The 19,139-nt window shown below is 43.6% G+C and overlaps 3 protein-coding genes across 3 annotated transcripts in view; 1 reads left to right on the top strand and 2 right to left on the bottom strand.

The window, feature by feature from the left end:
- Nucleotides 1-12,673, bottom strand: part of LOC309564057 (uncharacterized protein) — a gene marked incomplete at its 5' end in the record, with an annotated part of 455,352 nt that extends 442,679 nt beyond the window's left edge. The window contains 2 exons of the mRNA XM_082268683.1: nt 10,940-11,432; nt 12,636-12,673. Coding sequence (XP_082124809.1) covers nt 10,973-11,432; nt 12,636-12,673 — 498 coding nt within the window. The 3' untranslated portion in view covers nt 10,940-10,972. The remainder of the gene's footprint in view (nt 1-10,939; nt 11,433-12,635) is intronic.
- Nucleotides 1-13,779, bottom strand: part of LOC309564056 (uncharacterized protein) — a gene marked incomplete at its 3' end in the record, with an annotated part of 31,991 nt that extends 18,212 nt beyond the window's left edge. The window contains exons 1-5 of the mRNA XM_082268682.1: nt 13,669-13,779; nt 2,192-2,326; nt 1,982-2,105; nt 1,817-1,863; nt 126-305 (exon numbers count right to left, since the gene is read on the bottom strand). Of these exons, the coding sequence (XP_082124808.1) occupies nt 126-305; nt 1,817-1,863; nt 1,982-2,105; nt 2,192-2,326; nt 13,669-13,773 (591 nt within the window). The 5' untranslated portion in view covers nt 13,774-13,779. The remainder of the gene's footprint in view (nt 1-125; nt 306-1,816; nt 1,864-1,981; nt 2,106-2,191; nt 2,327-13,668) is intronic.
- The window catches only part of LOC309564464 (uncharacterized protein), a gene marked incomplete at both ends in the record, with an annotated part of 826,241 nt that overhangs the window by 393,372 nt on the left and 413,730 nt on the right, over nt 1-19,139 (top strand).

The raw sequence follows: 19,139 nt of genomic DNA, 5'->3' as shown, positions 1-19,139 counted from the left end.
AAATACGGCTTCTCCCCTGTGTGAGTTTTTTGATGTTCGGAAAGATTGGACCTCCTTGAAAAAGATTTCCCGCACTCAGAACAGCAATATGGCTTCTCCCCCGTGTGAGACCTCTGATGTCTGACAAGATCTGATTTTAGTATAAAACATTTCTTGCATTCAGGACAGGAATACGGCTTCTCCCCCGTATGCAATTTGTGATGGGTTTTATAATGGGATTTTTGTGAAAAACTTTTCCCGCACTCTGGACAGGTATATGGTTTATCCCCCGTGTGCGATCTTTGATGGGTGTTATAATTAAATTTCTGTGAAAAACATTTCCCACACTTAGGACAGGAATACGGCTTCTCACCTGTGTGAGTTCTTTTATGCACATTAAGAGCGGATTTAAAACGGAAACACTTTCCGCACTTAATACACGGAAACCTCTTATCTGTTGGAAGGACGGCACTGTCCCTCACAGTCTGAGGTTCCTCAGGATAAGATGAATACGATGGTCCGGCACCGTTCCTCACCGTCTGAGGTTCCTCAGGATAAGAGGAATACGATGGTCCGGCACTGTCCCTCACAGTCTGAGGATCCTCAGGATAAGAGGAATACGATGGTCCGGCACTGTCCCTCACAGTCTGAGGTTCCTCAGGATAAGAGGAATACGATGGTCCGGCACTGTCCCTCACAGTCTGAGGTTCCTCAGGATAAGAGGAATACGATGGTCCGGCACTGTCCCTCACAGTCTGAGGTTCCTCAGGATAAGAGGAATACGATGGTCCAGCACTGTCCCTCACAGTCTGAGGTTCCTCAGGATAAGAGGAATACGATGGTCCATCTACACTGTGTGGTGCCGGATGGACATTTGAGGTATCCGGGTTTTCTCCTGGACTATACTGTGTGATGTCCTCATCTTCTACTTTACAGTCTGGAGACAAAGTGAGACAATCCTCTGAGGTTTTCCTCCTCTCCCGTCCTTCTACTAAAATAGAAATACAAAGATTATCCGAGAGAAATACAGAAACACAGCTCAGTGACCAGGGTTTTACAGGCTGATAACAACCAGTTCCCTCCCTACTCTGAACCAATCAGTGAGCAGTATGGGTGAAGGCATGGATTTAGAGGGACAAATATTTTTTTATTTGAAATTGCAAAAAAGTAAAAGAACAATGAACATCGAACAGAACATAAAAGGGGGGGCAGTCCCCACTGTAGAACAAAATTGCAATATAAATAACACACGGAGCAGGGCTATCATAGAAATACATAGAAAACAATATCCCAGCTCGAAACGTGGGTTCCCCAAGCTAAAAACATGGGAGCACATAGACATCCACCGACATTGTAATATAAGACATAGGGAGGGAATAGAGAAGAAAGAGAAAGGGAAGTGAGAAAGGAAAGCTGAAGAAGAGGGAAAATAAATTACTGAGGATAAAGGTAGAGGGTACATGAATGACTTCAAATTTGGAGGAATGTATTTAGTGTTAATGACCCACCTGTGCTGATCTCTGTAGGAGTGTCCTCCTCTATAAATGTCCCCGTTATTCCATCCTCCTCCATAGACTGCTGATCATCCCTCACATACGTCTCTTCTTCTTCTTCTTCTTCTGCTTTAACCTCAAATTCTATATTGATTGGATCTCCACTCTAAACCAAGAAAATGAGAGAGAATATCATCTGTAAAATAGAAGATTTAATATTGTGACATCACGTAAACAAAAAATCCAAACATTGCCTTCACAAGTCCATGTTCTAGAAGCTCTGTCCCACCAACCTTGTAACAATTAGGGATGGTGTGACCTTCCTGTGTGGAATCCCGGGAATACAGAGGACGGGGACATCTCTCTGGTGGGTTCCCATTACTGGATCCATCTGTAGGAAACACACACACACTGACTGAATACATTGTTTCTATGTGTTTATCAGATGATGGGGGATCTAGGTGGAGCCTCCGTACTGCTCTCTCCTTTACAATAAAGTCTCCTCTTACCCGGTGATGTGAGGGGCGGCTGATTCTCCATCATGACGTCCTTGTAGAGATCCTTGTGTCCTTCTAAATACTCCCACTCCTCCATGGCGAAATAGACAGTGACATCCTGACACCTTATAGGAACCTGACACACACAATGATACAGTCACCATCCAGACACATCCCTTGTCTGTTACTGGATAATGTCCCAGAATTCCCAGCACCGCTCACCTCTCCTGTCAGCAGCTCCATCATCTTCTTGGTGACTTCTAGAATCTTCTGCATGTTGTGTCTCTCAGGTTTTAGGGAGTCACATGGAGGCACTGTGATGGTCATATGATCACCTGATTTCAGAAGAGGAAATCTCTGTATTGGAGAACCAATAGGAATATCATGTTAGAATCCCAGAATCCTCCTCACCTCTCCGGTCAGGTCTGTGTTTTATTAATCGAGATAAGAGTGATGTCATGTGACCTCCCAGAATCCTCCTCACCTCTCCGGTCAGGTCTGTGTTTTATTAATAGAGATAAGATTGATGTCATGTGACCTCCCAGAATCCTCACCAGTTGCGGCTGGTGTATACGGGGCGCCGCCCCCCATCCATGCGTCCGGCCCTCTAATCTACATGCGGGGCACGGGACGTATGGAGTTTAATGGGGATTTTTTTTTTTTTAGCCATGTGATTAGAGCCAGAGGCTCTCACAGGCTAAAAAAAAAAGGGTGTGCTCGGGGCGCAGAGTAGTGCGCCCCGAGTCCACCCAGCACCCAGTTGTGTTACAATAGCGAATGAAAATTCGCTATTGTCACACGGATCCTCCTCCTGGCCAATCAGGAAGCGGATTCTGAGACCCATTTCCCAATTGGCTGAAAGGAGAAGCCATGCCATTGGGCATGGAGGAGGAGGAGGGAGGAGACGCAGACCACCGCCGCCGTCGCTGATGTCCAGGCAGGGTGAGTGATCCTGTCCTGTCCTGGGGGTCCTGTCCTGGGGGTCCTATTCTGTCCTGAGGGTCCTGTCCTGGGGGTCTGCGGCCAAATGTGGTCCAAAGGGGGGGTGTATGGTGCGGTCCGTCTGCCACCCCCCGGCCCATGGAGCACCAGCTGCCACTGCTCCTCACCTCTCCGGTCAGGTCTGTGTTTTATTAATAGAGATAAGAGTGATGTCATGTGACCTCCCAGAGTCCTCCTCACCTCTCCGGTCAGCAGGTAGATGATCTTCAGGGTGAGGTTTAGTATCTTCTCAGTCATGTGACTCCGGTCCTCCTCCATCCCCATTGACGTGGTCAGGTGATCTATGGGGGTTTCTCTGTAGACAGATAGCGGAGAATTATCTGGATTGTATTGGTTGTACAATATTAGGAGGGGATATAATGGGTCAATAAGCGGGCTGCCTCTGGTGGGAATTGAGACATGCAGATTGGGTTACTTGGTGTTTTCTATAAACCTGTACTTGGCCTACTTTTACTAACAGAAGTATCTACAAAATAAAATTCATATTTTAATATCAGAGAAAAAATTTTTTTGGAGACAGATATATTTGTATAAAGCACCAACAGGCATAAATGTAGTGTCAGAACCTGCATACGTCACAGGGTGTCCCTATACCCATTGGGGGGGTCTGAGAGCAGCTATGATATCCATGTTTTGGAGCTGGTGATAATGAATAATAGTGAGGAGCCAAATGTATCCGGTTTCAGTCCAGTTTCTAATTCTGGGATTCTTTGATCTATACTGGACCCTTATCCAAAACGAGGGACTACTATAGACGTTAATAGGAGACCCACCAAAAATAAAAAAAAAACATACTGGACCCTTATCCTTGATGGGGGTCTGGTATGGATGTCAATGGGGAAATCCACACAACATAAAAAAATGGCCTGGGGTCCTCCCCAATTTCCTTAACAGACCCTTATCTGAGCATGCAGGCTGGCCAGCCAGGAACAGGCAGGTGAGAATGTGCCTTCCCCCTAGAGATAGGAAAGCTTGGGGAAAAAAAACTTTTTTTTTTTCCATTTTTTTTTTCCAAAGTCGTTTTTCCAAAACTTTATGTAAAGTCTTAAATTATTGCAAGTTCTCTCAACTGAGGACAAGCAAATCCTGGAATACCATTCAAGTAACACTGTACTTCTCAATGCAGTTCCTAAACAAGAGAAATATGAATTTTCCACTAGGGGGCACTGCAGAGAAAAAGCTCCAGTTTTTAGTTTGCTAGTTGACTCCATCTTGAACCTCATACATGTTAGGTGATTGTTGAGATACAGTAGATGATGGTTTCTACTGTAAATGACAGGTAAGAGGGTGAATTTGTCTGACAAATGAGTTGATCTTATTTAACCTCTAAATGATTCATATGAATGTATCACCATCACAGCAAAATGTTCCCCTATAGTCTGCTCAGTAAATAGTTTTTTCTTTTCCTCCTCTCAGTAAAATGGTGAGACCAACACTGAATGGAAGCCTGTGGAAGGATTGGCAGAGAGGGGCGGAGGACACTGAATAGAAGTCAGTGGAGGAATTGCAGAGAGGGGTGGAGGACAATGAATAGAGGCCAGTAGTGGGATTGGCAGAGAGGGGTGGAGGATATTGAATGGAGGCCCGTGGAGGGATTGGTAGAGAGGTATGGAGGACAATGAATGGAGGCCAGAGAGTGGTGGAGGACACTAAATGGAAGCCAGTGGAGGGATTCACAGAAAGGGGTGAAGGACACTGAATGGAGGCCAGTGGAGGGATTCGCAGAGAGGGGTGAAGGACACGGAATGGAGGCCAGTGGAGGGATTCACAGGGAGGTGGTGGAGGACATTGAAAGGAAGCCAATTGGATAGATTGGCGGGGAGGAGTAGCAGATGCTGAGTGGTTGGTAAGGTGGATGAGTCTGGCAGCAGCATTCATGATGGACTGAAGGGGGGGAGGAGCCTATGTAAAGATAAGCCAATAAGGAGGGAGTTGCAGTAGTCGAGGCAAGAGATAACCATGGAGTGAATTAGGAGCTTTGTGGTTTCATTGGTTAGGAAGGGGCGTAATTATTTCTTATCATATACAGTCCTTGTTATTCCATTTGTAATACAAAAAATCTAATTTTAAAAAGCAAGTTTAGTTTATTTACTGAATAAGCTGTACTTTTATTTCAAGCATAATACTTTTATATACATTTCACCTTCCCAGTGTAACAAAATGAAGTAAAACGTCTCCACCCTGATTTTTTTTGTTTTCAATTTTTACCAAAATGTATTTTTTTCTGAAAAAAAATAAAAACAAAAAAAAACAGGGAAAAATCGTTTTTTTCCCCCACGGCTTCAAAATTCCTGAAATCTTTACATCTCTACTTCCCTTTGAACCATACCAGGCTGTATGCCATCAACATGGGGAGTGTATCTTGCAAAGGACCCCTTCACCCCAATCCTTTTCCCAGTGGGGGTCTGGGGGGTTTATGGAATCTGGATGTCGCCCTTAATAAGATGGCCCTCAAATACTTTCCCACACGTGAGTGGAGTGGATACGGAGTGGGCAACGACATGGCAAATGAGGTTTAATGTGGAGAAGTGTAAGGTTTTGCACTTGGGGACCAAAAACATAAAAACACAATACACGTTAGGAGGGGAACCCTTGGGGGACTCAAAAATGGAGAAAGATCTGGGAGTCTTGGTTGATGATAGATTAGGCAACAGCATGCAATGCCAAGCGGCAGCTTCCAAAGCCAACAGAATATTAGCATGCATAAAGAAAGGGATGTATTCCAGAGATAAGACTATAATCCTTCCACTTTATAAAACTCTGGTCCGACCGCATCTGGAGTATTCTGTCCAGTTCTGGTCGCCAGTCCTCAGGAGGGATGTGTTGGAGCTGGAGAGAGTCCAGAGAAGGGCAACTAAACTAATTAGGGGATTGGAGGACCTTGACTATGAAGAGCGTCTGCAATCGCTCGATTTATTTTCCCTGGAGAAGAGACGTCTGAGAGGGGACATGATAGCAATTTATAAATATCTTAATGGGGATCTCAGCTTAGAAAAAAAGCTGTTCATTCGAAGGAATTGCATGAGGACTCGAGGGCATACAATGCGATTAGAGGAGAAGCGTTTTAACCTCAGGCAACGTGGGGGGTTCTTTACTGTTAGGGCTACAAGATTGTGGAATTGTCTACCACAAGAGGTGGTTTCTGCGGGAAGTATGGTGACTTTCAAAAGACTCTTAGACTTACATCTCAAGGATCAGGAGATTAATGGCTATGTTAGATGATTACAGTCACACACACCTACACAGGTTGAACTGGATGGACTATTGTCTTTATTCAACCTCACCTACTATGTAACTATGCAACTATGTGAATGTTTATGGGGTACATATTAGAGGGCTGCACTTGGTGCGGGCTTCCACGGGTCCTGACGCAAATCTCGTGGGTGCGGGCGATTTTCCCATTGCTGCGGGCAGGTGCGGGTGGTCAGGAACTTTTGTGGGAGACCCGCGGAGATCTCTATGATGCAAGAACTCACTGTACTTGTGCATGCTCTCCCCGCAGCTATGGTTCCTTCCTTCCCCAGCGCAGCCAATAACCAATGCTGATACAGTGCCAGACCGAACCATTACACAGGAAAAGGAGGGGGGCAAAGAAGAAAATTCTTCCCTGACCTCGCTCCGCCAGCTCTCGTTACTCTTCTCGGGGTATGGTACATGACTGTCAGTGTACTATACCCCAAGAAGGTGTAACGAGAGCTGGCGGAGCGAGGTCTGGGAAGACTTTTCTTTTTTTCCCCCCTCCCTTTTCTGTGTAATGGTTTGGTCTGGCACTGTATCAGACGTTGTATGAGGTCATTTGCTAGGGAAGGAAGGAACCATAGCTGCAGGGAGAGCCTGTGTGCAATGGTTTGGTCTGGCACTGTATCAGGCATCGTTGTATGATGTGGTTATTGGCTGGGGTAGGAGAAGGAGGAACCATAGCTGCAGGGAGAGCATGATGAGCCTCTTACTCTAAAACCTCTTTTCAGCATCATTATAAGATAAGGGCTTTGACTGCAGATAAGGGCCAGCACTGAGATAAAGTTTGCGGGAGTGGACACAAACATTGCGGGTGCGGAACACATAGGTTGCGGGTGCGGGCGGTCCTGGTCATACATTCAGTGGCTGTGAATTTAAGAAAACAGGCCCGCGCAGGGCTCTCGTACATATACCCCGGGTTACTCCTTATCAGTCTTCCAACGATGTAGATCTACGTCAATAATAATAAATTATGGCAAGAAAACAAAAACAAAACACATGATCACTTCCAACACAATCTATTCCTGGCAAATACCGTGAATGGCAGCTCACAGTGACTATGGAGGAAGAGGACGGACATGACAGGGAGGGGGGGGGGGTCATTGGGTGTAAATAGAAAATACGATCTTATTACCTCCTCTGGTGCATCTTCCAGCAATCTCTCCTCGCTCCTTCGTACCTCATGGAACTTCTTGTCTTTATCTAACATCACTTCCTGTCTGTACCTGACATCACTTCCTGTCTTCCATAGAGACTTCCTGTCTGGATAGAGGTGAGATCACCACCTTGTGGAGCTCAGAGAAAGATCAGCCCCCAAGAAACGTCTCATAGAGTGAACAGTCTTGTGCTATGCATTTAGAATTTTTTATATTTTCTTGTCATATGTGTCCTTAAATATCCTTTGTGGGGAAGGTAAAGGTGTGGTTTATCCAATGTAACCCTCATGATGCCATATGGTATATACGATTTATTATATATTATTTGAAGAATGGTTTATAACTTATCATATCATTTATCCCAGAGGGACAGTAGCTCTGAGATGTTGTATCCAAGGAGCTTCTCGCTGTAGAATTTATTTGTCAAGAACCCCCCCCTGTGGTCTTCATATAGCCTGTTCATTGCCATAAAATGCATCACTGTTACTTCAAATCTTGGGCTTACATTACATGTCCACTAGTTGGGGAGACTATCTTTCCTTTTCCAGTACATTATACATGGTCGTGAACTCTGTTGTGGAATGGCCTCTTTGTTTTTTTCCACGTAGAAAGTACCACAGTCACAGGCCATTATATAACCCCCCCCCCCCCCCGACTGGTAGGCAATACACGAGGTGTTTCGGAATGAACTCTTCACCATTCGGAAGTGAACATATAGTACTTTCTTTTATGAATGGGCATTCATGGCAAATCTGAGAGTTCCGTTTTTCTCTGTGTAGGTTCTGGGGAAAAGCCGTTTACCAACCTATCTCTAAAGGATGTACATCGTCTATAAACCACCTTGTGAATTATTTCCGGGTGCCAGTTTACTTAGTTACAGATAAGGTAGCAGTGTATGGTATTCTGTATATAAGGAAATTCAACATATAGGTACAGTAAGGCATCAAATAGATAGCCCAAATCTATTATATAAAGAGATAATGTCAGGGATACACGAGACGTATTCCCCAAATCCTGAAGCATCAATTTATCACGTTAAATAGCCACCCCATCAGCTGTATCTCCTGCTTAGGAGCTCTCAGAGCCCAAAAGTCACCAGATATAGAAAGATGTCTACGAGCGGATATAGCCATGGTAATCTCAGCTGGTCTGCTCAGACCATACTTTTGACCACTGCACTCTGTACCCTGGGCTGTATATGATATACTCCTGACCACTACACTCTGTACCCTGGGATGTATATAACATACTCTTGACCACTACACTCTGTACCCTGGGTTGTATATGATATACTCCTGACCACTGCACTTTGTACCCTGGGCTGTATATGATATACTCCTGACCACTGCACTGTGGGCCATTAATTCACAGTGAATTCCAAACTGATGACCACTGAAGGCTTAAAGCATCACCTATGAGAAATGTATAGATTTTGTCGTCATTTCACCGACACACCCAACTTTTTTTTCACAGAAATTTTTTATTATAATTTTACTTTTAACAAGATTGCAGTCATAAAATCAGGAAACAAAACCGGATTGGTCAGGAAAATGACTTGTCTGGAATGTGTAGGCGGAGTCGTTAATAATTTGTGTATTATACAATACACAACGTGTTACATTATTATAACAAAGTATTGCAGAAAAAAATCACACCATAGAAAATGGGGGAAGGGCAGAAAATAAACCTGGATATTACGGGGAAATTTGTGTACGAAGAACACCTTAACAATCACCATCATTTTATTCTCTGGGGTCTCTGCTTTCAGAAAATAGATGTTTGGGGGGTTTTAACTAATCTTCAGGCCCAAAATGTGCAAAAAAAAATCAGTTCTGGCGGTGAAAGGGTTAATATGAGCTAGATGGGATCACTCTGCTATGGTCACATTAGAGCGCCCCCTAGCTGCAGCCTGGTAAAACCATTTCTAGGAGGACTATTTATTGATCTACTACATACTACCAGTCATTATATACAGTAAACGTCTCCTGACATGTAGGCCAGGTTCCCATACACTACCCAAAGTATTGGGACGCCTGCCTTTACACACACATGAACTTTAAAGGCATCCCAGTCTTAGTCCGTAGCGTTCAATATTGAGTTGGCCCACCCTTTGCAGCTATAACAGCTTCAACTCTTCTGGGAAGGCTGTCCATAAGGTTTAGAAGTGTGTCTATGGGAATGTTTGACCATTCTTCCAAAAGCGCATTTGTGAGGTCAGGCACTGATGTGGACGAGAGGGTCTGGCCCCTAATTCATCCCAAAGGTGTTCTATCAGGTTGAGGTCAGGATTCTGTGCAGGTCAGTCAAGCTCCTTCACCCTAAACTCACTTATCCATGTCTTTATGGACCTTGCTTTGTGCACTGGTGCGCAGTCATGTTGGAACAGGAAGGGGCCATCCCCAAACTCTTCCCACAAAGTTGGGAGCATGAAATTGTCCAAAATGTCTTGGTATGCAGATGCCCTAAGAGTTCCCCTTGCTGGAACTAAGGGGCCAAGCCCTACTCCTGAAAATCAACCCCCCCTTCACCAAATGTTTTGGACCAGTACACAAAGCAAGGTCCATAAAGACATGGATGAACGAGTTTGGGGTGGAAGAACTTGGGGGTGTTTTTCAGGGGTTGGGCTTGGCCCCTTAGTTCCAGTGAAGGAACTCTTAAGGCGTCAGCATACCAAAATATTTTGGACAATTTAATGGTCCCAACCGTGTGGGAGGAGTTTGGGGATGGCTCCTTCCTGTTCCAACATAACTGCCCACCCGTGCACAAAGCAAGGTCCACAAAGACATGGATGAGTGAGTTTGGGGTGGAGGAACTTGCCTGGCCTGTACAAAGTCCTGACCTCAACCCCATAGAACACCTTTTGAATGAATTAGAGCAGATACTGCAAGCCAGGCCTTCTCATCCTACATCAGTGCCTCACCTCACAAATGCGCTTCTGGAAGAACGGTGAAACATTCCCATAGTCACTCCTAAACCTTGTGGACAGCCTTCCCAGAAGAGTTGAAGCTGCTATAGCTACAAAGGGTGGGCCAATTCAATATTGAACCCTATGGACTAAGACTGGGGTGCCATTAAAGTTCATGTGTATACAAAGGCAGGCGTCCCAATACTTTTGGCTATATAATGTATAAGTTAATTGGATGCGTTTTACACCACATCCAAATCGCATAACATGTGAGTGTGACCGGCTTTCACTGACGCCGGTTCACACATGACCGGGGCTGCTGCAGTGCAAATCTGAAAAGGGTCCTGTGTGTTTTCAGTTCCGATTCAGGTGCGAATTAAGAGAAAAAAAATGTTCACCTGAATTAGTGAACACAAAATGCACAGGACACCAGACTGTGTGAACCCGACCTTAGGGATCTATTCTTAAAAGATTATGGATAGCAATTTGGTGATCTCTGATCTCATTATGAAGGGTTTCTTACATGATGAAGATCAGCCATGGAGTATATCTGAGGTGTATATCAGGGTGTGCTTCTTCCCCACATGTCCACCAACATTCATATAGAAGACATTTCCTGCACTCAAGGCACTAATACACCTCCAGGGTTGTGTGGGACCCCTGATGTACAGGAAGACAGGACTTCAGTGAGGAACATTTCCTTCACTCAGGACAGGAATACGGCTTCTCACCCGTGTGAGATCTTTGATGTTGGGAAAGATTGAACTTCCTTGAAAAACATTTCCCGCAGTCAAGACAGGAATACGGCTTTTCCCCCGTGTGAAACCTCTGATGTCTGACAAGATCTGATCTTTGTACAAAAGATTTTTTGCACTCAGGACAGGAATACGGCTTCTCCCTCGTATGAAATTTGTGATGGGTTTTAAAATAGGATTTCTGTGAAAAACTTTTCCCGCACTCCGGACAGGTATATGGTTTCTCCCCCGTGTGCAATCTTTGATGGGTGGTATAATGGGATTTCTGTGAAAAACATTTTCCGCACTCAGGACAGGAATATGGCTTTTTCCCTGTGTGAAACCTTTGATGTGTGACCAGCTCTGCTTCTTGTACAAAACATTTCTCACACTCAGAACATGAATACGGCTTCTCACCTGTGTGAGTTCTTTTATGCACATTAAGATCGGATTTAAAATGAAAACCCTTTCCGGACTCTGTACAGGGAAACCTCTTATCTGTTGGAAGGGCGGCACTGTCCCCCACAGTCTGAGGTTCCTCAGGATAAGAGGAATACAATGGTCCGGCACTGTCCCTCACAGTCTGAGGTTCCTCAGGATAAGAGGAATACGATGGTCCATCTACACTGTGTGGTGCTGGATGGACATTTGAGGTAGCCGGGTTTTCTCCTGGACTATACTGTGTGATGTCCTCATCTTCTACTTTACAGTCTGGAGACAAAGTGAGACAATCCTCTGAGGTTTTCCTCATCTCCCGTCCATCTACTAAAATAGAAATACAAAGATTATCTGAGAGAAATACAGAAACACAGCTCAGGAAAGTTACCAGGGTTTTACAGGCTGATAACAACCAGTTCCCGCCCTACTCTGGACCAATCAGTGAGCAGTATGGGTGGAGGAATGAATTTAGAGAGACAAATATCTTTTATTTGAAACTGCAAAAAAAGTAAAAGAACAGCGAAGATTAAACAGAACATAATATATATATATCACACGGAGTAGGGTTATCATAGAAATACATAGAAAGGAACACATCATTTTGAAATGTGGGTACCCCATGCTAAAAACATGGGAGCACATAGACATCCACAGGCATTGCAATATAAGACATAGAGAGGGAATAGAGAAGAAGAGAAAGGAAAGCTGAAAAAGAGGGAAAGCTAAGGGAGGAGAAAATAAATTACTGAGGATAAAGGTAGAGGGTACATGAATGACTCAAATTTGGAGGAATGTTTTTAGTGTTAATGACCCACCTGTGCTGATCTCTGTAGGAGTGTCCTCCTCTATAAATGTCCCCGTTATTCCATCCTCCTCCATAGACTGCTGATCATCCCTCACATACCTCTCTTCTTCTGCTTTAATCTCAAATTCTATATCGATTGGATCTCCACTCTAAACCAAGAAAATGAGAGAGAATATCATCTGGAAGATATAAGCTTTATTATTGTGATATTATATATGAAAAACACATCCTCTCCAGAAGTCCATGTTCTAGATGCTCCAATTCACCAACCTTGTAACATGTTGGGATGGTGTGACCTTCCTGTGTGGAATCCCGGGAATACAGAGGAAGGGGACATCTCTCTGGTGGGTTTCTGTAGCTGGATGACTCCTCCATGGTGTCAGGATACAGATCTTTGCTTTCCTTTAGAAACTCTGACTCCTCCATCACCCCATCCTCATCATCCTCCTCTTTTATCTCTTCTTTAACCTCAACTTTAGAATCTCTCAGGTTTCCACTCTGAATATATAATAAAAATGACATCAGTGGTAACAATGCAGATAATGTACAGATCCTAATGATATTATCAGTGATTGTTCCTCATCTACCTGATGATGGTGGGGGATGGTGTGACCTTCCTGTGTGGAATCCCGGGAATACAGAGGACGGGGACATCTCTCTGGTGGGTTCCCATTACTGGATCCATCTGTAGGAAACACACACACTGACTGAATACATTGTTTCTATGTGTTTATCAGATGATGGGGGATCTAGGTGGAGCCTCCGTACTGCTCTCTCCTTTACAATAAAGTCTCCTCTTACCCGGTGATGTGAGGGGCGGCTGATTCTCCATCATGACGTCCTTGTAGAGATCCTTGTGTCCTTCTAAATACTCCCACTCCTCCATGGAGAAATAGACAGTGACATCCTGACACCTTATAGGAACCTGACACACACAATGATACAGTCACCATCCAGACACATCCCTTGTCTGTTACTGGATAATGTCCCAGAATTCCCAGCACCGCTCACCTCTCCTGTCAGCAGCTCTATCATCTTCTTGGTGACTTCTAGAATCTTCTGCATGTTGTGTCTCTCAGGTTTTAGGGAGTCACATGGAGGCACTGTGATGGTCATCTTGTTTCCAGACTTCACAAGAGGAAAACTCTACAATAAAGACCAATAATAATATCATAGGACATTCCCAGAATCCTCCTCACCTGACTTCAGAAGAGGAAGTCTCTGTATTGGAGAACCAATAGGAATATCATGTTAGAATCCCAGAATCCTCCTCACCTCTCCGTTCAGATCTGTGTATTATTAATAGAGATAAGAGTGATGTCATGTGACCTCCCAGAATCCTCCTCACCTCTCCGGTCAGGTCTGTGTTTTATTAATAGAGATAAGAGTGATGTCATGTGACCTCCCAGAATCCTCCTCACCTCTCCGGTCAGCAGGTAGATGATCTCCAGGGTGAGGTTTAGTATCTTCTCAGTCATGTGACTCCGGTCCTCCTCCATCCTTATTGACGTGGTCATCTGATCCATTCGGGTTTCTCTGTAGACGGATAGAGGAGAATTATCTGAATTGTATTGGTTGTACAATATTAGGAGGGGATATAATGGGTCAATAAGCGGGCTGCCTCTGGTGGGAATTGGGACATGCAGATTGGGTTACTTGGTGTTTTCTATAAACCTGTACTTGGCCTACTTTTACTAACAGAAGTATTTACAAAATAAATCTCATATTTTAATATTAGAGAAAATTTTTTTTCTGGAGACATATATATTTGTATAAAGCACCAACAGGCATAAATGTAGAGTCAGAACCTGCATACGTCACAGGGTGTCCCTAAACCCCTTGGGGGGTCCGAGAGCAGCTATGATGTCCATGTTTTTGGAGCTGGTGATAATGAATGATAGTGAGGAGCCAAATGTATCCGGTTTCAGTCCAGTTTCTAATTCTGGGATTCTTTGATCTATACTGGACCCTTATCCAAAACGAGGGACTACTATAGACGTTAATAGGAGACCCACCAAAAATAAAAAAAACATACTGGACCCTTGGGGGGGATTGGCAGAGAGGGGTGGAGGACAACGAATGAAAGCTAGTAGAGGGATTGGTAGAAATAGGTGGATGACACTGAATGGAGGCCAGTGTAGGGACTGGAAGAGAGGGGTGGAGGATACTGAATGGAGGCCAGTAGAGGGATTGGCAGAGAGGGATGGAGGACAATGAATGGAGGCCAGAGAGTGGTGGAGGACACTACATGGAAGCCAGTGGAGGGATTCACAGAGAGGGGGTATTTGACACTGTATGGAGGCCAGTGGAGGGATTCGCAGAGAGGGTTAAAGGAAACTGAATGGAGGCAAGTGGAGGGATTCGCAGAGAGGTGGTGGAGGACATTGAAAGGAAGCCAATGGCGGGGAGAAGTAGCAGATGCTGAGTGGTTGGTAAGGTGGATGAGCCTGGCAGCAGCTTTCATGATGGACTGAAGGGGGGAGGAGCCTATGTAAAGATAAGCCAATAAGGGGAGAGTTGCAGTAGTCGAGGCAAGAGATAACCACGGAGTGAATTAGGAGCTTTGTGGTTTCATTGGTTAGGAAGGGGCGTAATTATTTCTTATCATATACAGTCCTTGTTATTCCATTTGTAATACAAAAAATCTAATTTTAAAAAGCAAGTTTAGTTTATTTACTGAATAAGCTGTACTTTTATTTCAAGTATAATACTTTTATATACATTTCACCTTCCCAATGTAACAAAATGAAGTAAAACGTCTCCACACTGATTTTATTTTTTGTTTTCAATTTTTACCAAAATGTAATTTTTTTCTGAGAAAAAAAAGAAAAGAGGGAAAAAACTTTTTTTTCCCCCCACGGCTTCAAAATTCCTGAAATCTTTACATCTCTACTTCCCTTTGAACCATACCAGGCTGTATGCCATCAACATGGGGAGTGTATCTTGCAAAGGGCCCCTTCCCCACAACCCTTTCCCAGTGGGGGTCTCGGGGGTTTATGGAATCTGAATGTCCCCCTTAATAAGATGGCCCTCAGATACTTTCCCACACGTGAATGTGTATGGGGTACATATACCCCGGGTTAACAAAAATAAAAAATATTTATCCTTATCAGTCTTCCAACGATGTAGATCTATGTCAATAATAATGAATGATGCCAAAAAAAAAAAAAAAAAAAAAAAAAAACCAAAACACAATCTATTCCCAGCAAATACTCACCGTGAATGGCAGCTCACAGTGACTATGGAGGAAGAGGACGGACATGACGGGGGGGGGGGGGGGTTACTGGGTGTAAATAGAAAATACGATCTTATTACCTCCTCTCCTGCCTCTTCCAGCAATCTCTTCTCGCTCCTTCGTACCTCATGGAACTTCTTGTCTTTATCTAACATCACTTCCTGTCTGTACCTGACATCACTTCCTGTCTTCCATAGAGACTTCCTGTCTGGGTAGAAGTGAAATCACCATCTTGTGGAGCTCAGAGAAAGATCAGCCTCCGAGAAACGATAGAGTGAGAACACGCCTTGTGCTATGCATTTCGAATTTTGGATATTTTCTTGTCATATGTGTCCTTAAATATCCTTTGTGGGTAAAGGCATGATTTATCCAACGTAACCCTCATGATGTCATATGGGATATACGATTCTCCATAAAATAGAAGCAATCTTTCAAAGTTTATATCTTTCTCAAGCATAACAAAAGTTATTCATATTGTTTTCTATGTCTCAAGCCATCGTTGACTCTGATGTGGACTTGCCACATGGAACATTCTCATCTACAAGGCTTTCTTTACACTATAGTTAAAAAGAAATATATATATATATATATATATATATATATATATATATATATATATATATATATATATATACACACACATACACACTCACCAGCCACATTAATAGGTACATCTGTTCAATTGCTTGGTAACAAAAATTGCTAATCAGCCAATCACATGGCAGCACCTCAATCCATTTAGGCATCTAGATGTGGTGAAGGCGACGTTGGTTCAAATCAAGCATAGGAATGGGGAAGAAAGGGGATTGAAGTGACTTTGAATGTGGCATGGTTGTTGGTGACATACGGGCTGGTCTGAGTATTTCTGGGATTTTCACGCGCAACCATCTCTCGGGTTTACAGAGAATGGTGGGGAAAAAAGAGAAAATGTCCAGTGAGCGGCAGTTGTGTGGAGGAAAATGCCTTGATGAGGTGAGAGGAGAATGGGCAGACTGGTTCCAGATGATAGAAAGGCAACAGTAAATCAAATAACTACTCTTTACAACCAAGGTATGCAGAATACCTTGGTGCCATTCCTGTGAGCTAAGAACAGGAAACTGAGGCTACAATTGGCACAGGATCATCAAAATTGGACAATAGAAGATTGGAAAATGTTGTCTGGTCTGATGAGTTTCGATTTCAGCTGCGACATTCAGATGGTAGGGCCATAATTTGGCGCATTGATCCATCCTGCCTTGTATCCACAGCTTAGGCTGGTGGTGTAATGGTGTGTGGGATCTTTTCTTGGCACACTTTGGGCCCCTTAGTACCAATTGAGCATGGTTTACATAACACAGAATATTGTTGCTGACCATGTCCATCCCTATATGACTACAGTGTCCCCATCTTCTGATGGCTCCTTCCAGCAGGATAATGCACCCTGTCACAAAGCTCAAATCATCTCATCTTCGGTTTCTTTTACATGACAATGAGGTCACTGTCCTCCAATGGCCTCCACAGTCACCAGATCTCAATCCAATAGATCACCTTTGGGATGTGGTGGAACGGGAGATTGGCATCATGGATGTGCAGCCGACAAATCTGCAGCGACTGCGTGATGCTATCATGTCTATTATATAAAATTCAGTGTACAGAGTGCAGAGGTAATTAACATGTCATATAAAGCCCAGTGTACATAGTGCAGTGGTCAAAAGTATATTCAATACAAACAACTGGAACAACGTAATCTCCCCAATTGGCAAGTTACTACATATTTATAGATTACGGGAAAACCAAATATAATGCATTAAACAAGTTGCTCTTGTTAAATGTTCAAATATGACGGTCCAAACTCATTAAACTGAGTTCCTCATTGCCTTCTCTAGAAAAAATTGCAAACTTGTCCCACCCAGAAATATATATTATTATAAGAATGGTTTATAACTTATCATATCATTTAACCCAGAGGGACAGTAGCTCTGAGATGTTGTATCCAAGAAGCTTCTCGCTGTAGAATTTAATTGTCAATAATCCCCCCCCCCCCCTCTGTGGTCTTCATACAGCCTGTTCATTGCCTTAAAATGCATCACAGGTACTTCAAAACTGGGGCTTAGACTTACATGTCCACCAGTCGGGGAGACTATCTTTCCTTTTCCAGTATAATATACATGGTCGTGAACTCTGTTGTGGAATGGCCTCTTTGTTTTTTTCCACGAAGAAAAGGACCACAGTCACAGGCAATTTAATAACACCCCCCCCCCCCCCCCCGACTGTGAGGCAATGCACAAGGTGTTTCGGAATGAACTGTTCACCATTCGGAAGTGAACATATAGTACTTTCTTTTATGAATGGGCATTCTTGGCAACGGCCAAATCTGAAAGTTCCGTTAGGCCTTTTTCTCTGTGTAGGTTCTGGGGCAAAATAGCCTTTTACCAACCTATCTCTAAAGGATGTACATCGTCTATAAACCACCTCGTAATTTATTTCCGGGTGCCAGTTTACTTAGTTACAGATATGGTAGCAGTGTATGGTATTCTGTATATAAGGAACCTCAACATATAGGTACAGTAAGGCATCAAATAGATAGCCCAAATATATTATATAAAGAGATAATGTCAGGGATACATGAGACGTATTCCCCAAATCCTGAAGCATCATTTTATCACGTTGAATAGCCACCCTAATCAGCGGTATCTCCTGCTTAGGAGCTCCCAGAGGGTAAAAGTCACCAGATATAGAAAGGGGTCTTCGAGCGGATATAGCTGTGGTAATCTCAGCTGTTCTGCTCAGACCATACTCCCGACCACTGCACTCTGTACCCTGGGCCGTATATGATAGATCTCTTTATGAAGGGTTTCTTACATGATGATGATCAGCCATGGAGTATATCTGAGGTGTATATCAGGGTGTGCTTCTTCCCCACATGTCCACCACTCTGTACGCTGGGCTGTATATGATATACTCCTGATCACTGCTCTCTGTACCCTGCGCTGTATATAATATACTCCTGACCACTGCACTCTGGGCCATTATTCACAGTGAATTCCAAACTGATGACCACCGAAGGCTTAAAGCATCTCCTATGAGAAATTTATATATTTTGTCGTCATTGCACCGACACACCCAACTTTTATTTCACACAATTTTTTTATTATAATTTTACTTTTAACAAGATGGCAGTCATAAAATCAGGAATAGTAAAGATAGAAATCTGATTGGTCAGGAAAATTACTTGTCTGGAATGTGGAGGCGGAGTCATTATTCATTTGTGTAGAATACAATACACAACGTGTTACATTATTATAACAAAGTATTGTAGAAAAGATCACACCATAGAAAATGGAGGAAGGGCAGAAAACAAACCCGGATATTTGTGTACGAGGAACACTTTAACAATCACCACCATTTTATTCTCCGGGGCCTCTGCTTTCAGAAAATATATTTTTTGGGGTTGTACCTAATCTTCAGGCGCAAAAAAACAGTTTTGACAGTGAAAGGGTTAATGTGAGCTAGATGGGATCACTCTGCTGTGGTCACATTAGAGCTCCCCCTAGCTGCAGCCTGGTAATATCATTTCTAGGAGGACTATTCATTGATCTGCTACGTACTCCCAGCCATTATATACAGTAAACGTCTCCTGACATGTAGGCCGGGTTCCCATACACTACCAAAAGTATT

This window comes from Pelophylax lessonae, assembly GCF_965119305.1.
Source record: "Pelophylax lessonae genome assembly, chromosome: 9".
Taxonomy (NCBI): Eukaryota; Metazoa; Chordata; class Amphibia; order Anura; family Ranidae; genus Pelophylax; species Pelophylax lessonae.
Note: the sequence above shows the minus strand (reverse complement) of the source record. Positions and strands in the feature narration are given on the sequence as shown.